Below are 16444 nucleotides of genomic sequence, written 5' to 3' on the forward strand. Positions count from 1 at the left end.
TTCTGGGTTAATGGTTAATTTCAGGCTCTCCAGACATGAGCTCTTAGGTTAGCCCAATTTTCTCAGGTGCCTGTACCCACAGCAGAGTGTCCTCCTCTCTTGAAATCTGGCATAGGGATGATGCTACCGAGGTGATGGCAATTTCATATGCAGTTGGTAACTTGGATCTATGCCTAGAGCTCTCAGCTCTGCTTTTTCTGCAAAAGAGAAGTGGCCCAAAGACTAAAAGAAGTTCCTGAGCTGTAAGTCAGAAATGATGTCCAGATGGTAAAGGCAGTCTTGTTCAGGGAAAAGTCCCCAGAGTTCCATGAGGCAGTGGGAGGAAGAAAGTTGGAGTGGAAAGCAGAAAGCTTGAGCTTAAGCCCAGTCCCAAGCTTGGCTCTATCTGACATTCAAAACCATGCAAAATCCTTGGTTTATCTGTAAAATGTTGGTTGATTTCAATTCTAAATTGTTCTGAGACAATTGGGTGGATCAAATGAGATATACTGAAAACACTCGATAAACTGTTACTTATAATTATTTATCTTGAAAAATAGACTTGGAAGAAAATTAAAATATTACTAGTTATCAGGATACTAATTATCAGGATCAAATATATTTACTCCTCATTGGTTTATTTGAGTTCACAAATAAATTTGAAGGAGTGATAAGTGGTTAATGTGATCATCAAGGAGGATGCTTCTCCAATTCTAACAAGAGTAGTTAATGCTGGTTTCTTATAACCACTCCTCTTCACCTAACAGGACTAGAGGAAACAGAGATTCCCCAGATGAACTGAGGGAAATATGCTAATTTTCAGAGTGCACGACAATACTAGGGATGGCTGCATAGATAGGCTGCATAGGTACACATGCTAATGTGTACCTGACAGACTGAGCTCTGAGTCTCCAGGTGGGCTGGCAATGCTAAGTAAGGTTGAAAAGGAACAGGAAGCCATTCAGAGAACCACAGTTTCAGAAGCAAAGAGAGGGTAAAGAGTCTGAGCAAGTACAGACATAGACAAAGGGTGTCGGGCAGATGTATGATGACAGTTCATCTCAACAATTACAGATTAAAGCTACTCTGAGAAGCTCCTATTAAAGGTACCTTAGGCATACAAGGACTGTGTAATGGTGTTAGCGTTCATTCAGTATCTCCTCAGGGCTGTGCCAAGTGCTTCGCAAACATTACTTTATGTAATGTTTGAATCCCCTTCTACATGGGGGACAGAAAAAATAGAAAAGTCTGTGAGAAGGCTATACCTGCCTTGAGAAAGGTTTCAACACAGTGCTTCAGGAGTTCTTAGGAGGAAGGAATAACGGCTAACAGAGAGAAGTTTGAGAGTAAGATTAAAAAGAATACTTTTTTACTACTCTTCTCCCCCGTTAGATTGTAGTTCTATTCTGCTAGGAATGCTGACTACTAATATATCCCAATGCTTAGCACATACTACATAGTAGATGGCCAAATATTTTTTTGATGGTAATAGCTCCATTTATGGAGCATTTAACACATGCTAGGCACTGTTCTAGGTGTTTCACACACATTATTTTATTAAATCTTCACAATTGCTCTTGAGGTGGGAAATATCATTATCCCTATATAACTGATGAAGAAATTGAGGCACTGAATAGTTAAATGATTTTCCCACAGTAACACATCTAGAAGTGACAGAGCTATGATTTCGAACCCAGCTAATCTTGCCCCAGAGCCTGCACTCTTGAGCAACATGCTACAGTGTCTTTTTTGAATGAATAAATGAATAGGAGATTCATCCCAGGGGTGTAGGATAGGGACAGCATAAACAAGGGTCTTGAGGCATTGTTACTGCTGTTCACCAAATATAACCAGTGCTCCATTTTCTGGGCATATGATGGTATTGCACTTTTTTGCCTCTCAAATTTGTGGTCATGTAGTTAGCTTTAGCAATAAAATTTGAACAAAAGTGAAGTGTATCACTTCCAGGAAATAGTGCCCAATCCACTACATTCCTTTTCTAGGATTCAGTAACTATAGCAGCACCTACTTCCTCTCTTCTGGGTATTGGAGTAATTACAATGAGCAGAGCCTCCTGCCAGTTCATGATGGACACATACTGTGAACAAAAAACAAACTTTTGAGATTTTGAGCTTGTTTATTCACAGTGTAACCTAGCCTGTCCTAGCTAGTACATAAATTGGTACCAGAAATGTGGTACTCATGTAACAACAACAGTAAAATAGCCTAAAATATGTGGCTATGGTTTCAGGATTTGGTAGCAGGCAGCAAGGTAATTGTTATCAGAGGCAGAGGTGAATCACTTTTGTTTATAATAACTTGGAAGGTAGATAATGTAACTAATGAACTCATAACTCTAGCAGAAGTAGTTGTAAAACACAATGTTAACAGCATGTGTTGGTGTCTATGGGTAGCCTTCGACAAGTTGTTTCATTCACAGTTTGAAATAAACTCATAAAAGAATTGGTTAGATTGCAAGTAGAAGTGAAAGGGAATAAAAAAGTGCAAGATTGGAAAAAGCAACTGATTGCAACTCAATTTGTAAAAGGTAAACTGAGAAAGCCTTTGAATGATGAACACATGATAGAATCTACTCCTTGTGGCAATATTTAAATCAAGGATATGGCCACCTCACCCCATTGTCAAACCATGAGAAATAATCTTTGAATCCATTTTGTCTATGCATAAAGTCCTCAACAGCATTCAAGAGTTCCACAATGGGAATGAAGATACAGGTAAGTAAATCCTTTTGATTAGACAAAATGATTCAGAAGAAAGAGCAGCTAATAAGTTGATAAGCTGAGAGTATCTGAGAAACAGAGAGGCATGGGGGTGGGAAAGCAAACAAATAGAAAGCTATGCTGCCAAAAGAACCACAAGCCTAAATTACAAGACATGGTAATAAGAGCAGTCCTAAAATGTCTCTTGGGCTCCAATGAGCACACTTTCCCTGATGTGTGCTTTGGATATGGTCAAGGAAGATAAAAGAAATGGAAGGTTCTTGTGGAGCAGGGAACTGGGACACATGGAGAACAATGAACAAGGAAATTGTTCCCAGGAAGGAGAATTGCAGCCTAATCAACAAACAGTCCTCTCCCAGGTAGTGAGCCTGAACATTTTACCCAGTAGGATTGCAGAATTGCTGTCGACCATTGACTACTGTTATCTCTCATCTTCTTTTTGAGTAGGAGTGTTCATTGTAGATGTTTTGTCTTTGTCTTGCCATTATATATTGGGTGTGGGAGGAAGATAGTTTGTCTTTTTGAGTTGTAGGTCTTCAGATGCAGAGGAGCCACATCTGGACCAGATGTAGGTATTACAGTGTATCATTCCCTGCTGTAGAGACTATCACACATCATCCACAGACCACAAACTCTGATGTTGATATGGTTAAGATAGGACCAGAACAGGGTATTTGGGTTTTCTCCCTTTGATGATGATGGTGGGGCATAAATATATTTTGCTTGTGGGAGAGTGAGTGAGCCAAATATTTGTTGCTCAGAAGTTAGAATTTGGTAGTCATTATTGCTGCTTAACAAATAGTGTTTTGTGTGTTCTTATTCTGAGCAAATGGTGAGATCGCCTTCTCTGCCCTCTTTATAGATGTTGCCATGCCACTAGCTTTTGCCCATAAAATGGGGATGCAGGTGACCTGGACCACTTGCAAGTGGAAGCATAAAGACCCTGTGCTCTTGGTGATTTGGGGAGCCTTTGTTGATGTGGTGCATCCACACCCTGGTGTTGCATGCCCATGGTGAGCTTTGTTTCTTACTGACCCAAGATGAACATGTAGCATGAGCAAGAAATAAGTTTTTGTGGTTAGTAGCCTCTCTGATTTGGTTTTTTTTTTTCACTTTCTGCATAATCTAGCCTATCCTGATTAGCACAGTGCTGAAGCGAGCAAAATACGTCCTAAGAACAATGAGTAGTTCTATTTGATCAAAGCATAGAATCCTTGTAAGCGAACAGCAAAAAAAGGAGATCACAAAGAATAATGGAGTCTTATTGTGAAACTCTAAATGCTGTTGGGGACTATGTGCGTAGACAAAATGGATTTAGAGATGATTTCTCAGTAACCTGGTAAAAAGTTTATAGAAGGAATTGTTGCTGAAAGAGGCTTGTGGCAGCAAGACAAATTGGTCCATTGCAATCATTCAAGTAAGAAAGAGTAAGCCCTAAAGCTTGAAGAAGTAAGAGGTGAACTGCAGGGTTCAAGACTGAATTTAGGAAACTGGTATTTCAGATGACAGAAATGAGGAGTCAGGAAGAGAAGTGATGTACTTCAGGAGTAGTGAATTATTTGGGTCATTGTACATGATAAGAATACAGTACCAGTCTTATGTTGAAGTCTTAGACTCCATGAGCTGGAAAAATCTCATACAGATATTTTGTCTTTTCCACACAAGTTTTCCAGCAGAATTAACAACGCTCTCAGAGAAATATAGTTCAGATTGTTTTAAAAGATGCCTGGAGCAAGTTTTCTTACATTGACCACCTAAGAGTCACACTGTAAGAAGCAACAACCTCTGCTCTTCCTCTCAGCAATCTGTTCGGCAGCCTCAAAGCAGCAACCATGCATGAGTGCAACTCCATCCACGTTGGCCAGGCTGCTGTTCAGATCAGCTATGCCTGCTGGGAGCTCTACTGCCTAGAATACAGCATCCAGCCTGATGGCCAGATGCCAAGTGACAAGACCGTTGGGAGCGGTGAGATGACTTCAACACCTTCTTCAGTGAGACAGGTGCTGGCAAGCATGTGCCTAGGACAGTGTTCGTAGAGCTGGAACCCATGGTCATTAACGAAGTTCGCACTGGCACCTACCACCAGCTCTTCCACCCCGAGCAGCTCATCGCAGGCAAGGAAGACGTTGCCAGTAACTATGCTCGTGGCCACTATGCCTTTGCAAGGAGATCTTTGACCTTGTCTTGGATCAAATTTAGAAGCTGGCTGACCAGTGCATAGGTCTTCAGGGCTTCTTGGTTTTCCATAGCTTTGGTGGGGGAACTGGTTCCGGATTCACCTCCCTGCTGATGGAATGTCTCTCTGTTGATTATGGCAAGAAGTCTAAGCTGAAGTTCTCCATTTACCCAGTCTCCCAGGATTCCAAAACCGTAGTTGAGCCCTACAACTCCATCCTCACTGCTCATACTACCCTGGAGCACTCTGATTGTGCCATCATGGTTGACAATGAAGCTATCTATAACATCTGTTATAGAAATCTCGATATTGAACTTCCAACTTATACTAACCTGAATAGATTGATAGGTCAAATTATATCCTCCATCACTGCTTCCCTGACATTTGATGAAGCCCCGAATGTTTATCTGACACAATTCCCGACCAACCTAGTACCGTATTCCCGCATCCACTTCCCTCTGGCCACTTATGCCCCTGTCATCTTTGATGAGAAAGCCTACCATGAACAGCTTGCTGTAGCAGATCGCCAATGTGTGCTTTGAGCCAGCCAACCAGATGGTACAACGTGATCCTCACCATGGTAAATACATGGCTTGCTGCCTGTAGTACCATGGGGACGTGGTTCCCAATGATGTCATTGCTGCCATCGCCATCATTAAGACCAAGTGCAGCAACTAGTTTGTGGACTGGTGCCCCACTGGCTTCAAAGTTGACATCAATTAACAGTCTCCCACTGTCATGCCTGGTGGAGACCCAGCCAAAGTACAGTGAGCTATGTGTGTGCTTAGCAATACTGCTGAGGCCTGGGCTTGTCTGGACCACAAGTTTGAGCTGATGTATGTCAAGTGTGCCTTGTTCACTGGTACGTGGGTGAGGGCATGAAGGAAGGGGAGTTTTCTGAGGCCCGTGAAGACATGGCTACCCTTGAGAAGGAATATGAGGAAGTTGGTGTGGATTCTGTTAAAGGAGAGGGTGAAGAAGAAGGGGAGGAATACTAAAGTTAAAATGTCATGAAGGTGCTGCTTTTATAGAGAAGCTTATTCTACTTTAAACATTGAAAAGTTGTGATTTAATCAGTTAATCTGTATGTAGCAGTGTATACTCTCATATACAATTACTGGCCTATGCTTTAAAACACAGTGCTTTGTTACAGACCCAACCTGTCCATTTCTCTGATGGGTTTGAATAAAGTATCCCCTGTCTTAAAATAAATAAATAAATGAATAAATAAATAAATCACTGTCTTAAGAAAAAATAAAGATGCTTGCAAAAGTTTCTCTCAAAATTCACAAATTAATTGATTCAGTAATTAATAACTGTATAGTTAGAAGTTCTTCCTTGCTGCTAACCTAAATTCCTTGGGCTACTGTTTTGATCTCATTTCCTCCTGTTTTATATATAGGAATGTTGATGGTTTTGCTATTCTATATGCATCCTCTGTAAAGGTAGATTTATTTAGGACGTACACCCAGTCTGCTTCCAAAAAGTGTTAGAGGCAGCTCCTAATGTGTCTGCCTAAGCTTTCTTCTAAAGTAGCTTTTCTCATTCCTGCATAGTGCGCTGCCATATGAAGTGCATGAGGTGGATTCCTCTACTGATATAAAATAAAAGCAAAGCTAATCATTTGAACTATGCTGACAAAATAGTAACCTGAAATTAAGAAAAAAAAAGGAAAAAAAGCTCTCATGCCAAGTGGATTTTTCTGAACAGAAAATATTCTGGACAAAATGATCAACTTTAATATCACCAGCCTCTGAATTTTAAGTTTTTTTCCTTTCTATAGTGCCTGCTTTTGCCATTTTTAGATTCTAGAGGATAGCTACATATAGTAAGTCCTTGATGTTGTCAATAGGTTCTGCAATTTTAAGCAAAAGAACCCATAACAAAACTAATTTTACCATAGGCTAATTGATAATAAACAAAAGTTAATTTTCTACAGCACCTCTTCAATGATATAATGAAATGACGATTGAGTGAAATGACATTATTCAAGGACATGCTGTATTCTAAAATATATATATGTATATAAAAATATGTATTTATGCATGTGTGTATATATAATATTCATATTATACATATATAGGTGTGTATACATATATTTATTCTCCTTGACCTTGGAAAACCATATTTTAGTAAAACATTTAACAAATTTATTGAAACCAAAGTATAAATGTCTCACACAGTACCTCAATATTAAAAGTACTGAATGTTTGTTACATGAATAAATAAGTGAGTGATTACATGAATACAATTTCTGATTGTAATCAGGGTGTTCTCATTTACCTGGTTGTGTTTACTTTAAAGGAACATGGATATTAAATGGGAGAAATGGTAGCTAGCAGACAGACAGAGTAAAGGAATTTTAAGGCTCTTTGCAAACAGAAGTCTTCCTGGTAGGAATGGGTAGCATTTTCAATCAGGACTACCTAAAGAGAGTGAGGAATCTTAGTTTCCAGAACCCTCTTCTAGGGTTTCTCCACTGTTTTGGGGGGCTTGTTTACACAGACAGACATAGTCAGGTCATATGAAAAAGACTCAGGTTATACACTGCATAGGCATGGAACAGATACAGGTTATTTCAGCAGTCCTGACCAAGCTGAGCCCAGGCTCTAAGAGGCCATCATCTCTCCCTGTTACTTCCATCAGCCAACACCTCCTTTATCTCTGATCCTTTGGTCCTTTGGTCCTTCCTTCCTTCACTCCAGGCCAACACTGGGCCAAAACATTCTCAAGGTCTTTCCTGTTTTAGCTGCATATCTGCCTGATTGCATTTCCGGATCAGAATTTACCTCACTGCAGCCTCTGACATCTCCCTCAAATCAACTGCATTCTGAGAATCCGCTTCACAGTTATCCATTGCCAGTTTATCTTTCTCTTCTCCTCCATTTTTAGTTCCTTTTTACACAGCTCATCTCTGCAGTTTTGTTTAGTTATCATTCCACTCAGCTTTTTATCCTTTCTGCTTTCAGCACCTGGGCTTGAATTGTAGCTCTGACATTTAGGTGACATATAACCTTGGACAAGTTATTTAATTTCCCCTGAGAAATAGATTTTTAAAGTTGGGGCAATCTCATCTATAGAGTTGTGGTGATTTAAAAAAATAAAAGGAATGTGAAACCGTTAGCACTCACTCAGGCACTCAGAACCTCATTCACATTTAAATCTCTTGCCCATGTTTTAAATTTTTAAAGTCTCATTACTTCTCTCTAAAAATATCTGAATTTTCTTTCATTTTTCCCTCACCTCTCTCAAAGGCACACAGGTAGCTATTTCCTCTTTGAGGTCATGATTGTTGTAGGCACAGTTTAATCTATACAGGTTTCCTTCCTAAGCACGCTTTTACATAGTAAGTGACCAGGATATGGTACAGATTACATTACTCACACATGCTCGACTCATTTGCAGGAGAGTATTCACACTCTAAAGAGGGACCGATTTTTTATTTTTATTTTAAAACTGGGCATGGCGCTCAGGGGCTGAATATAATAGGCAGTTTCTTACATCAGTTTTTGATTGTTTTGTGTTTTAACCAGGTTTATTTCTAGCAGGGGTTTGAAAGGAATTCAGATAATTTGTCTATGAGCAAGTGAATGAGTTTCTCTGTTTTAAACTTTTTTTATTTCTTATTTTGGAAAGTAGCAAGGAAATATGGGAGGATAGAGGACAATAGAAGAAAGTATTATGATTGGAGAAGGATGAGAAAATATCCTGAGTCTATATCTCTTGAGGACATAAGTTTACAATTTTGTAGCTTCAGGTTGTGTTATTTTGTTTGCCCTCCCATTGTAAGGAGCCTTTGTTATTATATGTTACAATTATACTGAGGGATAGGTAGAGAGGCATGACAAAACATTTGGGGAAAGTGAGAACAAAGAAAAACAGAAACATTTCATACACTTAGGAGAAAGATGGGCTGACATACATTACCATGTTCTTAAATATGGTTCACATCCTCAGGAAAAAACATCCCCATGCTCCCATTTTTGTATCCACCAACCCCTCCTTTTTTGGGAGAAGGGAAGGAACATGAAGAACCGTAGGTGGGTTAGGAGGGGCATGTGGAATGGAGGAACCAGCAGAGGACACAGTGTGTCTAGAGAGAAAAAAGGGAGAAATAAACTCATACAAAGATCACCGAAAAAAGAGACTTCAGCAAGAGGCTACAGTTTTGGATTCCTGAAGTAGAGCTGACTCATGTCAAATCTTTAGAATTAAAGGTGAAGAAGAATGCCCTATCTCTTCTCAAATTATGTTATTTATCAATATGGAGGCAGGATAGTTAGCCAAGGGATGTTCCTTCTCCCCTCCAGATTGCAGCTTTGAAATTTTTCCTTAGTCCTTTACTCAGGCTTCTCCCTGAGGCTATGGAATTTCTCCCTTGTCCTTTACTCAGCCTTCTCCCTGTTTTGACTCTATGAGAAACAAGCTAAGGCCAGAGACGGAATAGAAGGCCTTGCCCTCCCCTTTCTCCCAAACCTGGGAGGCAAGATGGATGGCCTTGGGACATCCTCTCCCTTGCAGGATAAGGCTCCAGCGTCTTTCCCTTGTCCTTTGCTTAGCTTTGTCTAATCATAATACCCTTATAACATCACCTATATTACAAGTACCACAACTCCAGGCACCCTCCTCCCAGGAAAAACAAAAGCCCTAATCCAGACAGCTCCGGGCGACCGGCTCTCAGAGTTCGCCCACACTTTCCTCTTAAGTGTGTACTTCGGCTTTAATAAAACGCACTTTCCTGCTTTCTGCTTGTCGAGTCCTTGAATTCTTTCTCACGAAGTAAGACAAGAACCTGGTCACTGGAGCTCCGCGTCAAGGTCCCTTCTTGGACTCCCTCCCCGTGGAGCTCTTTGGCATTAATACGACTTTCTTTTGTCTTTAAAAAGTGAAATGCCAGTTCTTCTGAGCCCCATTGTTATAATTATACACATCAGTGCTGAAAGATTCCTCAGAGACCATGTAGACAAGGGACAGCACCCAGAACATTTCTGCTCAGTGAGAAGTGGTGGCCGGAGCACTGTGTTGGGAGGCGTTTTGAGCCTTGGGCATAGTCTGCTCGGCGGGAAGGGTGCAGGGATCCATTTTAGGTGGCATCAGCTAATGTTGTCTGCCGTGGGTCTAGCCAGAGAGTTGTTATGGGAGCCATCTACGTGGTGACATCCCTGATAACAGCCCAAGCCTCTCATTTAACTGGTGTGGGGGAAGCTCAGAGACATCAGCCTAGTTGCTAAAAGCCACAAAGCTATTTAGTATCTTACCAATTTATTAAAAAAATAAAAATAAAAAAATAAGGTTCAGGATTTCAGGATCAGAGAAAAAATGAAGAGTAAGAGAACTAACCATTCTGAATACAAAAAATTATCTGCCTTAAAGGCTCTTCGGATGGAAAACAAACCTTCCTGAAGCCTTTTGTTAGACACTATCAAAATTGTTAGAAGCTCAGACTGGTTCTCTCCAGAGCCAAATGTGCACAAAAGCCTGAGGCCTTCTCGCTAATTTCAGAGAAATTTTCAAGTCTATAATGTTAGAGACTATTTCTTCCAAAAGAAAATTTTTCTTCACACTTGAATGAAGAGGTAAAGAAGTAGGAAGAGATTTTTAAAGTGTTATTTGCCTAGGATTAATGGACATTTGAATTTAATTTTAGAATCTTTAAAATGACAGCTCGCATAATATTATTTTAAAAAAGTTCTTCCCCTCTACGGTATATTGAAAAGAAAAGGTCCAAAGAGGATTTGGACATGGTTTTAACTAATTATGGTAGCAGGCAATAGTCTCAGTTTCAGAATAAATAACGCTTTATAGCAAATCCAAGTAAAAGACTCAAATCCTTTAACAGAGCCAAGCTGTGGTGACATGCTTTGAGAAAATATGGTCCCCAAATCTCTCCTCTACTTGCTTGAGAATTTACTATTAAACATTCAGAAATTATTTTTGAAAATAATAATATTTTTGTGTAATATGTCATTTCAAGTTCACTGTTAGCTAATAATAAAGGAAGAAGGGAAGGCTAGTGGTGAGGTAAAGGGATTTATTATTAGCTGTGGAAGAAGAGATGAGAGTGAAAAAAATAATGGTCCTCAGAGAGTAGCTACAGGAGTTTTACAGTCCAGAGATGGAGTTTGTGTCTCAAGACTACCTCTGACTCTAGAATGTTCCACTCAGTTTAGCCCTAATATACCTGAAGACACAATAACTAACATTAAGGAGCTAATGAAAACCACCCTCATAAACAAACTCTCTAGGTGTCTTTGGAAAATAGAAAAGAAAAAAAGAAAAGAGAAAAACAATGTAAGAAAGTGTAGGAGTACCTTCTCTCCAACATTTCTGAGAGAAGATGGGGGTTGAAAACCTCAAACAAAATGTTGCCCCAATCTCACTCGGCTAATTTTAGTTATCTTGGTTCATGGCTATGATTCATCCTTAAAGCTGTGAATTGCTGAGGAGGAAGGAGGAAAAAAAAATGACTTAAATGTCAAAGAAGTAGGAACAAAAAATACAGTTTCTTTTTTGGGGAACTAGAATTTTAGGATATGGGGATCTTTTTTCTCATGAGGGACTGAATGCTTTAAACTTCTAGAAAAATAATGATCTCCAGTCAAAACATCATCAAGGAATAAAAGACAGCATTGATTATGAGCGATGTCATATATGAATTTTTTCCTCTACGGCGTACTTTCCTTTTCTCCTTGTGTCCCTTTTTAAATCCCATTAAACTAGAAATCACTAATAATCATATGTAGTTGAATATGATAGAAGCTTAATATGTAAACTGTAATTCAGAATGGAACTCCTCAAGCAGGTGAGGGAGAAATGAATGGAGACAAACAGAACTATGAGAAATAAGTCTGGAGAATGGGATGGCAGCACAGAGAAGAAAGGTATGTTTGCATGGCCAGATGTCGTCTTGCCTGCTAAAGTAAGGATCAGACTGGTACCAGTCTGTGGCCTGTTAGGAACTGGCCTCACAATCGGAGGTGAGCAGCAGGTGAGCCAGTGAAGCTTCATTTGTATTTGCAGCCGCTCCCCAGCGCTAGCATCACCACCTCAGATCATTGGGCATTAGATTCTTGTAGGAGCACCGGTCCCTGGTGCCGGAAAGGTTGGGGACTGCTGTGCTAATGAATAAGGGGCAATAGAGATGGTTTGGTGAAACCCCATCCTAAATCAAGAAAAAAAAAGGTTTTCAATTTACTAAGTGTCCTCTAGTAAACTGGTTATCATTTTGAGTGTCCACAGGTTTAGAGGAAGAAAATAGAAGTCACTAACTTGTACTCAGTTGAATGACTAATTTCACTGTCTGAAGTGCTGACCCTTTCTACCATCAGCTTAGCCACTATCTACGTTTTGAACTCTTTATGACCTTAAAACTTCTGAGCAGTAATAGAAATATATGATGGTTATAAAAATAGGATCCAGGGAATGAAAGAGTTCCAATGACTTCAGAGCAGATTCCCTACAGCCCTGAAGCTCTGAGGAGAGTAGCTCCAGGGCACAGTTGTGAACTTGATTTCTGCACATACTCCTATCCTCAGCTTCCTCAGAGCACTCTACTCACCTTCCTTATGGCTCTGCTCCTTCTGTTGTTCTCATACCTGGATACTACTGTGAATAGCAGCAATCACTGTATCTCTTCACCCAGCTGATGTGACAAATGCATCTCGGTAGATAAACTAACAGAATATTAAGGAGGTAGAAGGGACTGTGGAGGTTGTAGAGTCCTACTACTTGGTTTACATATGGGAAAACTGAGACCTTGAAGATCCAAGTGACTTTCTGGCTCAAAGCATTCTCTCTTTTGTGTCTTTTAGAAGATGCCAATTAATGCCTGTGGTCGTGACTACCTAATATTGTCTCTAATAGAGATACTTTAAAGTCCATAGAAAATATTTGCCAGAAGGATCCTTGGCCACTCTCATTTCATGCCACTTTGGCCCACTGCCTTAATTTTCCGAGCTCCTGCGAGGTGTGCCAAAGTGCAGTGAAGACCTGTTTCATTTGTCATTTCCATGATCAACTCTTACCTTATATGGCAGTGTTATGGGCTGTGTTTCTCACACATACATGTTGAAATCCTAAACCCCAGTACCTTTACTTGGAAATAGGGTCTTTGGAGGTTTAATTAAGTTAACATGAGGTCACTGGGGAGGGTCCTGATACCTTGTGATTGTTGTCATAAGAAGACAGACACTTGAAGACAAAGGCAGAGAATAAAGTGCTGCAGCTACGAGTCAGGGAATGCCAAGGATGGCAGGCCACAACCGGAAGCTAAGAAGAGGCAAGGAAGGATTGTCCCCTACTGGTTTCAGAAGGAGCATGGCCCTGCTGAGACCTCGATTTCAGACATCTGGCTTCCAGAACTGTGAGATAATAAATTCCTATTGGTTCAAGCCACCCAGTTTGTAGTACATTGTTACGGCGGCCCTCGGAAACGAGTACATGCAGAAATAAAGGCAAAGAGGAGGGCACCTGGGGCCAGAGGAAAGGAGGGAGACCTTCTTCACTTGAGTTGGTTTACTAATATCATTTATTGAAATGATCCAGAGTGGTTTCACATGATGTTTTGAAAAAAAAATTGATGTGGGGACTCTTCCTGTCCACTTTCTTAAAAATGTAATGCAAGTTGCTATTTAATTAAATCTCCATCATAGAATAGTCAGATGATTTTCAGTGTTCTAGGTTAATAATCGATTTTATTTTCCTTACTCTGATGGTTGTGGTCTTTTTCTGTTTTACTTATTTTGTCATTAATATTTTATTTTGTAGTGTAGCAATGTGTATTTCTTTGAAATATGTAATCAAAGGCATTTAACAAACGCTAACTATCTGTGATATTAAATGCATGAATAGTAATGTGTATTTCTTCGAAATATGTAATCAAAGGCATTTAACAAACACTAACTATCTGTGATATATTTTTCAGGTACAAATGATGATCTACATGATGTTATGTTCCAAGGCTCTGATTTACTCTCTGTAAATAGCATTAAAAATTAAGTCTGGCCTTGATTAAAATAATCAGTTTCATAGTTTCTTTTGTAAAGCTATTCTCTGTTTACAAATAGCATTAATGAAGGTAAGGATACTTATCATCATATTTTTCAAAAGAAAAAAATTTTTAAGGTCCAACAAAATATAATATGTATTGTGAGCCCAAGTTTGAAAACAATATCAAGAACCTTCACATATCACCCAATTTTCAAGCATAGCCACATTCCATAAGCTCCTCCAAAATAATCTGCTCTCTTATGTTACTCAATTATCTGAAAAATTCAAATGTCTTTTAAGGAAGATTTCCCTCATAAAATTAATGGTTGAACAAATGTCCAAGAGTTGGGATAGATGGATCTTCTCATTAACCAAAAATCTTAATTCCTTTCAGAAGCCATTTAGGATTATTTCAAACTCTTCTTGGAGGTTGGAGGTTCAGCTTATGATCTATGCAGAGTACACCGGGATGCCTGTGTCTTTGAAAGCACTGGGATATACAAGTCAGACCCAATGTCGAAATTAATCAACCAGTCAATGCATAATAATTCTCCATCTGTAGAATGGAGAATTATTATGCATTGTTTTCTGCCCCATTCCTCTAGGAGAAACACAATCTGATCCTAGGTGATAATACAAGGAACTGGACTACCAGAAGTATAGAGTTAGAAACACTTACTTGAGTGTGGTGAGTTCTGTAAGGGATGGCTGAGTAGCCTTGAGATAGCTTTCTCTTCGTGCAGCAACTTTGGGAGAAGGCTTGGGACTTGTGTCTGAGTCGCCACTATCTTCATCTCCCATGGCCTTGATGTAGCTGCCACTCCGCATTCTTCGGCAGGGAATTTCATCATCTTTACCTCGAGGGGTATACCCTGTCCATTCATCTTGAGGAACCTATTTGGATATAAAAAAACAGATTATTCATTTTTTATAAAGTCTTACATTATTCTTTTCTTTCCTTCTTTTTGGTATGACTCTGAATATGGGTAATACAGATAATTATCTAAAACTTTAGACATTAACTTTTCAATAATGGTATTTTACTATAATTGGTTTAAAAATATTTTGAATACATGCAAATCCATGTCTCAATTTTTTTTTTTTAAAAAACCTGCATATTAGAAAAAATTAAAATCATTGGTCCTGATTTACTAGTTCTCACTTTTCTCATGCTGACAACAACTGAGTCAGGCATAAGAATGCCATTGGAACAGAGACTGGTTTTATTTGAGCTTTTCGATAATTTGTTTTCAATTGCCATTTAAAATTCAAGAATGTTTCTGTTTTATCTACCTCTTCCCTGAACCTTCTATTTCTGCCATCTCGAATCCAATCTCTTTTCTTCCTAAATCAGTGGTTTATACCAACTACATTGATTTCTCAATCACCTATTCTGTCTGGACCCTTCTTAATTTGGATTTGGCCTCCACAGATTTGCTTAAAGTACTCTTTAACGGTTTCCAATGATTTCCTCATGAAAGCTGGTGGCATTTTCTTAATTAAAATATTTTTGGCCTCTATACACACACACACACACACACACACACACACACACACACACACACACCATCTTTTAAGAGTTTTCTTCTTACCTGGTATAGCTACTACTGCACTTATTTGAACTGTTCATTTTGCTTTGCTGGATCCTACTCTAAGTCCCTAATTGTGTATCATATAAGATAACGTTCCAAGTACACTGCTCTTCTTCCTTTCTACAATCATTTCTGTTGACTTCAGCAGAGCACTACACTATGTTACACGGGCTTCTTTATGACTTTCTCTTCAGTTCTTCTTAGATTGTCCACTGCAATGTGGACTCAACCTAGGGTCTCATTTCTCCTCCATTTGATGGAAGAAATGCATAATTATCACTTTTTATACCCATTAAGAAGTAACGAATAGCCTATAGTACACAGGGCTTAATTAAAAAAAGATGGGGAAGTCTGGTTCTTGCCCTGAACGTGTTTGTAATAGAGATGAAAAGACAAAGCATAAACAGATTTGGGAACAGTTCCAAATCAACTTCTTAGCAAGTTTAAGATATGGTGCCATAAAAGGAGTATGCACAAAAAGACATTAGAAAGATAAATTATCAGTAATGGTGATGAAGGAGTTTCCAGGAAGGGTTTCCTGCACTGTCCAGGTTTGTAATGAGAGGGTAAAAAGGTATTTAATATTTTAATGATTATCCATTAGATTATACAGTGTTGCATTAATAACATTTAACTATGTGAAGAAAACTTGCCTATGGGTTCTTATTTCATCAACACAACAACTCTGCATTTTTCTATGTATCTTCGATGATAAGCAGAAGCTCAGACAGCTTAAGAAATTTGCCAAAGAACACATAGTTTATAAATGGCAGCACTGGGAGTCAAAGCATTTTGGTTTAACATCAAAGACCGGAATTTACTTAATCTCGACTTTATAATTAATAACATGAATCTTAAAATTTAAGTGTTAAGAAAATTGTCCACAATGTTACGTACATATATTAGACATATTTCTAAATGTTTTAGGTTCTAAGAAGTGAGAATAGATGTTTCATTAAAGAAAATCC

At 39.0% G+C, this 16444-nt stretch overlaps 1 protein-coding gene and 1 pseudogene across 15 annotated transcripts in view; one reads left to right on the top strand and one right to left on the bottom strand.

The window, feature by feature from the left end:
• DLGAP1 (DLG associated protein 1) overlaps positions 1 to 16444 on the bottom strand; it is a 798454-nt gene that overhangs the window by 231282 nt on the left and 550728 nt on the right. For all 15 annotated transcript variants that reach the window (XM_025038576.1, XM_025038573.1, XM_025038572.1 and 12 more), the window contains one exon: positions 14564 to 14778. In XM_025038576.1, coding sequence (XP_024894344.1) covers positions 14564 to 14778 — 215 coding nt within the window. The remainder of the gene's footprint in view (positions 1 to 14563; positions 14779 to 16444) is intronic.
• On the top strand, positions 4320 to 5894 carry LOC102885607 (annotated as a pseudogene).

The sequence above is a fragment of the Pteropus alecto genome, unplaced genomic scaffold (assembly GCF_000325575.1).
Source record: "Pteropus alecto unplaced genomic scaffold, ASM32557v1 scaffold146, whole genome shotgun sequence".
NCBI classification, from domain to species: domain Eukaryota; kingdom Metazoa; phylum Chordata; class Mammalia; order Chiroptera; family Pteropodidae; genus Pteropus; species Pteropus alecto.